A 6,375-nucleotide genomic window follows, 5' to 3' on the forward strand; every position below is an offset into this window, starting at 1 on the left:
GTGCAGTACTGGGGCTCAGCACTGGGGCTCGGCGTTGGGGTGCAGTAACTGAGGCTCAGCACTGGGGCTCGGCATTGGACTGCAGTACTGGGGCTCAGCAGTGGGGCTCGGTGTTGGGGTGCAGTACTGGGGCACAGCACTGGGGCTCTGTGCTGGGGCTCAGTGCTGGGGCTCCAGGCCTTCTTCTCCACCTCCGTCATACAGGCTCAGAACAACACACGCCTCATAAAAGCCGCTGCGTCTCGTGAAATTACACTTGCAAACATTTAAAATACCACCTGGCACACAGCCAGGCCCCAATCAGTTTGCCACTTATTATTACACTTGCCCTGTGTCATTATTATAATGGCCCCTGAAGGGGTTCACTCAGATACTACACATGCATTTAAAATCCACCGTCTGGAGCAGCCTAGGCCGTCACAAGGGAAGGATCTTCTCGGGATGGGCAGGCACGGGTGCCCAGGGAGCTCCGCCGGACGGAAGGCTTCCGGGCTACGGGAGCGGGCGGCCCCTGAGCTGTGACTCTGGCGGTGCACTCAAGCGTGTCTTGAGGAAACCAACAAGAACTAGGTCAGCTTTGAAATGGTCATGGTTTTGGCCAGACTGCAGTCTGGCTATCAGCCCCGAGGTGAGATCAGATGGGCCGGTGGGTGAGCAGGAGCCCCACGTGTGGCGGTGGCCCTCACTGAGGCGGCAGCACGTGCTGGTGCACAAGGCGGACGCCTGCCCCTCGCCGCTGTGGAGGGCATGTCTGCCTCCGGGTCAGCCTGCGGCGGCGGTGCCGCTCAAACATACACCAAGGGGGAGACACCTACTGATCACGGGAATGTCATTACGTGCGTATCCAGTTTGGATTGATCTGTTATCCAGTTTCTCCAATTTAAGCAGCCAAAGCCTTTATAAACCATTTCCCGAGATCACACAAACAGAACAGCCACTCCGGGCCTCATCCTGCAGTGCTCCGTGCACCCAGCCCTACAAACCACGCCCCTTCCACAAGTACTCCTCTGGCTCCCCTGGTTGCCCTCCTGCAGTGCGCCCCCTCCTGGGTCCCCTCCACACTGTTTCCTGTCAGGATGATCAGCTGCCCAAGTGGCTCTCAGAAAGGGGACTGGACAAGGTTTCCCAAACGTATCCCTTCTCCACATCGAATCTCAGAGAGCAGAGAGGCGCGTGCACCCCTGCTCTCCACCACCTGGGGGAATGCTACCCACTCCCAGAGCCCAGGGTGTCCTCCCCCAGGCCGAGGGCTCCTGACGTCTCCTCCAGCGCCCTCTCCTGAGCACCAGCCCCTCAAGTCCGACTATCACTCATCCATGGGCGTCCCTAGGCATCGTGCCTTGCCCCCCCCAGACCTGGGCGCAGGTCCCGGGGAGCAGCATGGTCATCGTCCCCTACTGGGCTAAAGCTTGGGTGCTCGCCTCTTACCCCCGCACCACCCACCCCCAGCACCAGCCCTGGTCCCCGAGCCTGCCCCTCTCATGCCATGGCTGCCATGGCTGCACGGCCCTGCTCCGCCTGCATGTGGGGGAGGGGCAGATGATCTTTCCAAAACCCAAAGGCAAGACCTAAACTCCAAAGATGTGCGCAAGGCCCTTGCAGACCCGGCCCTGCGGCCGATGTCTGGCCCTCCTCCGCCCCCTGGCCTCAGGAACTTGGGGGAAAGCAGTGCTCTCTGCCAGGAATCCCTGCTCCGCTTTCTTCCTTGGGGCTCAGCCTCCACCCCACTTGGGATCTGGCCTGCCCCTCCCTTCCTCGGGAGCAGAGTGCTAGGGGCTCCATCTCCGGGCTCTGGGCCTGGCCAGCAGACCACTGCCCACTGCTGCCGCTTGCAGGTCTGGCCTGGTGGAGCCGCCCCTGTGGTTCCCCACACTCCTATCTTGCCGGTGGGCTGGCTGACAGAAAAGGACGCCGCCGAGGTTCTGTCAGCTCATAGTCACAGAGCTTGGACTCTGAACAAGCTTGCAGTTCTCGGCCCACCAAGCAGCACAGGCTCTGGAATGGGACCAAGGAGGGAGGCCGTCCGTTCCAGCCCACCCCGACACTGACCTGGCTTATGGGTCTCGCCCTTCACTGGTGTAACCCACCTCCCTACTGGACGGAAAGCCCCAGAGAGACTGAGACAGATCGCCCTCGTCTGCGGTCGGACCTCCGGCGTCCAGGACTGCCTAGCAGGGCAAGTGCTCAACGTATGCTTAGTGAGGAAATAAGAAATATCTAAGTAAATCTTTGTGAACTGCTCAGGGACACTTTTCCACTGAAATGGACGATATAATGCTCTCACCCGGCGCTTTCACTTTCCCGTCTTTCACAGACCTGCTGCCCAGGTAATGAGAGGGCGGCCAGACAGCACCATACCACCACGACATGGAGATGGCTTAAGCTCCACCCCAAGGGCACCATCTCTTACAACTCTTACATAAAAGTAAATACTCGCAAACACGGAAACATGAGTTCAGAGATAAGCAAATATTTGTAGTCTATAAATATGGATGTTTCATTTCTCTTCTGGAAACGCAGCAAAGCCTACTGGCTCTATCTCGTGTGCCCTTACACACACTCTGGACTGGGGGCTCTAGCTGTTATTCTGAATGGAATCATTCAGATTGTCATCAAAGGCAGCACAGGATGCTGGCTGAGATCCCTGCTGCGGTCAAACTGCCAGGGCTGGAGGCCTGGCTCGGCCCCCGGCTATAGCTGTGGGACCCTGGACAAATCACGCAACTTCTCAGAACGTCAGGATTTCTCGCCTGGACAGGCAGATAAGGGCAGTACCGACCACAAGGTTGCTCTCAGGATGAAAGGCCACAACAGATGTATTTAGACGGATGCCTGGAGAAGAAAAATGCTAGCTATACGAGGGTTACAAAGACCCTTCGAAGTACTCAGCATAAAGAATTAAACAGCAAGTTTGACACAAAACCACCAAAGACTGCCTGGAGCCTGCAGCACAAGGCCTCTGAGGGGAGCTCCATCCAGCCAGGCGTCCTCCAGAGAGGAGACTCGTCTTTCTAAAGCAAGCGGAACCTGGAATGGGACACGCACCTTCGAGCAACAAAGGAGAAGCTGCAAAACCGGTGTCAGCACAGGGAACCAAACAGATGTTCTGAATCTACTTAAGGAAGAGCTGAAATGGGAAAAATATTCTAAATGAGGATGTCCTTGAAAAGCCTGGGGAGGGCACCTGGGGAACTCAGTCGGTTGGGTTGAGCGTCTGCTTCAGCTCAGGTCACGATCCTGGGGTCCTGGGATCGAGCCCCATGTTAGGCTCCCTGCTCAGCGGGAAGTCTGCTTCTCTGCCCCTCCCCTGGCTCATGCACACTCTCTCTTTCTTGCTCACTCTCAAATAAATAAATAAAATCTTAAAAAGAAAAAAAAAAAAAAGCCTGGGGAGAAGGTCACTTTTGATGAATCCAACCTTAGGAATAAAAAACTTTCAGAAACTGGAAACCAAGCGTATCTACAACTCTAGTGCCCATACACACCCTTTCCTATTTGGTTTCATTTCCTGTTTCCTCAGGGGAAGACCACAGGTTCTCAACCTTGGAGGAAGCCTAGGGACAGGTGGGGGGGGCACCAGTAAAGGAAGAGCAGGTGGGCTGTGTCCTGGGCCCAAGCGCTGCCTGAGAGGTACTGCCCTAAGGCACAGGACTAGAAAACTCCATCAGCTGTCCGGACAAACTGGGGGCTTAATTCCAACGTATAGAGCAATCTCCAAAAACAGGCCAATTCTTACCAAGCCTCCAAACACCTGACTTTCTAAAGCAATTAAAAGAAAAAACCCAACATGTCATTTATGTCCACAAATGAAACAGAACCACGCTTTCATTAAAAAACAAAAAAGAACAGAGAAACAAGCTCCAGGTTTCAATCCAGACACACAGCGCCTGTCCTGTGCCAGGTGCTACTCTAAATCCTTTCCGAGGGATGACCCCTTAAGGGTCCACATCCTCTGAGGTGGCACGCTCGGCCCCCCTGTGCTCTGAGAAAGGGGCAGCGCTGGGAGCCCAGGCGCGCCACACCAGCTCCGGACTCAGGGCTGTGACCATGCTGCCGTTTCACCGGAGGCTGGGTGGACTTCTCAGGCTGCCTGGCTCTAGGGAAGGTGGAGACAGTCCTGGAATCCAGGCACACCCGTCGGGGAGGTACAGCGAGCCTGGTGTGTGGGTACTGGTGTGGGGCAGCAGCCTGTCATGGGGGTGCCTCCCACATCACAGGGTCACCCAGGTGGTCGGAGCTCCCCACTTGGAGGCCCACAGCCCCCAGAGGCAAAGGGGACACACAGAGCCTCAAGTGTGGGCAGGCTGGAACCCTCACGCATCATTTTCACCAGCCAGGAGCAGTGGAACTCTTGGTCAATAATTCCAATGGAAAGTTTGCTCCAGACAGGAATCCGGGTGACAATCTCTGCACTTGCCGGAAGTCACAGCCCTACTTGCGGGACTGCGGGAAAAGATCCAGGGCTCTTCCACGGCAGGCCTGCGGACGCGCTGGTCCACGCGCTGGTGACATCAGAGCCCGGGGTGGGCAGGGCTGCTCCCTGAACCTCCCCGGAGGCAGGCAGTAAAGTGGGGTAATAACGCACTGACCAAGCAGAGCCCAATGGCCACTGTCTGTGGAGCCCCAGATGAAAGCCTTCCTAAAACCCGAGGCCTCTCATGTGGGTGTCTGCGAACCCCAGCTTCTTTCGCCCACCCCCGGCTTGCTGCCAGGCTGGACGCCCACTGAAACAGCCCCGGGGCTCTGCCTGTCGCCAGGGTACAGCTGGGGACAGGAGGGAGCCAGGTCCCGCCCAGACGCCAGCTACGGGAAGGGTGAGGTAGCGCGCCGGGGCGGGGTGCCAGAGGACCCCGGCAGAGCCCGAGGAAGAGGCCGAGGAGGGGGTGGCCTGGAAGCCGCGGGGAGCCCCCAGGTGTCCGGCAAGGCGCGGGAAACGCAGGCCCGGGCCGGGGCGGGGCGGGGGGGGGGGGCCCAGGGGGGGCCCAGCGCCCACGTGTCCGGCAAGGCGCGCGAAACGCAGGCCCGGGGCGGGGCGGGGGGGGGGGTCCCGGGGAGGCTCAGCGTCCGCCAGGTCGCTCCAGGAAACCGCCGACCCCCAAAGCGGGTGGGTCCCACGCCCGCCCGGGGAAAGCGCCACCCCCAGAACCGGGGTCACCCTCCGCAGGGTGGCCCAAGGAACCTGCCGACGCCTCAGGCCCGGGGCCCTCCCCCGCGCGGCCAGGAGACCCGCCGACCCAGGGCGAGGGGTCCCCCGCCGCCCACCCCGGGGACCCGCCGAACCCCCAGGGCGGCTTCATCCCGCCAGCACCGCCGCGCGCACTCACCCTGCTCCCCAGAGGAACCTGACATCTTAGGAATTCCAAACCAGCCAGAGAGGCGACAGCTTCCCGGAAGCTGATGCAACCACCGCCCCGGAAGTCCCGCCCAGCGCCGGGGCCGCCTTCCGGGACACGCCCGATCGCCAGGCAACCGCCGCGGACTCGGGACGCCGCCGGCTAGGGGCATGCTGGGAGTTGTGCTTCCCGTCGCTCCGCGCGCACGCGCCAGGAGCCTCCTTGGGCCCACAGGTCCCTATTCTGGACCTAGGAGACCCGGTGCCGGCCCAGGTGCGGGGCTCGGTGCGGGGGGGTGTGTCCGAGGCGGGGATAAGTTGGAGTTCGGCCTCGGGAGACGGGCATCGAGGACACAGCTCACTCATGCTTGTTAGCACTGCACCGACGGGCGTGGGGACAAGCCCCAGCCCCAGCCCCAGCCCCAGCCCCAGCCCGCTGGTCAGACAGGGCCGTCCAGAGACAGCAATGGGCTGGCCAGGGCGGAGGACTAGTTGGAAGGAAGCTTAGAGGATGGGATTGCGGATGGGTGGGAAGTGCGTGCCCGGGAGAGGGCTGTCCAGCGGACGACCCCCGCAGAAAGCAAGTCACTGAAAACTTCCAGTTAGTGCAGAACGCGCAGAACAGCCCTGGCAAGAGATGGGGCCTGAGGCACAGGCCAGGGCTCGACCTTTTGGAAGCATCTTGTAAGCAGAGTCAAGAATGGCGAGCCGCTGAACGGTTGGTTCCCACAGGACCGGGCACAGCTGCATTTGTGCTTTAGAACGCTCAGAGCGCCCTGGGTGGCAGAACGAACGAAAGAGACCGGGAGGACAGCCAGACTGAAGACGCCTTTCAGTCGTCCAAAGGATAGTGAATGGTGGCCTGGGCTAGCGGAGTGAGCACACAGTCCGGGGAGAGCCCCAGGAAGCAGCAGAGCCCGGCACGAGGCGGAGACAGGGCAACGGGGTGGACAAGTGGACAAGGAAGCGGGTGGCGACCCACCTCTCAGATGACGGAGCGGGTGTGGCTTTCACTGTAACTGGGAGTTGAAGAGGCTGGGTGC

At 60.0% G+C, this 6,375-nt stretch overlaps 1 protein-coding gene across 2 annotated transcripts in view; it reads right to left on the bottom strand.

The window, feature by feature from the left end:
• CARS1 (cysteinyl-tRNA synthetase 1) overlaps nucleotides 1-5,412 on the bottom strand; it is a 44,364-nt gene extending 38,952 nt beyond the window's left edge. For both annotated transcript variants that reach the window (XM_025878211.2, XM_025878210.2), the window contains exon 1: nucleotides 5,325-5,412. In XM_025878211.2, the coding sequence (XP_025733996.1) occupies nucleotides 5,325-5,349 (25 nt within the window). In that variant the 5' untranslated portion in view covers nucleotides 5,350-5,412. The remainder of the gene's footprint in view (nucleotides 1-5,324) is intronic.
• Between the last annotated feature and the right edge of the window lie 963 nt (nucleotides 5,413-6,375).

The sequence above is a fragment of the Callorhinus ursinus genome, unplaced genomic scaffold, assembly GCF_003265705.2.
Source record: "Callorhinus ursinus isolate GAN/ISIS: 27379988/994484 unplaced genomic scaffold, GSC_fseal_2.0 scaffold51, whole genome shotgun sequence".
Classification (NCBI taxonomy): Eukaryota; Metazoa; Chordata; class Mammalia; order Carnivora; family Otariidae; genus Callorhinus; species Callorhinus ursinus.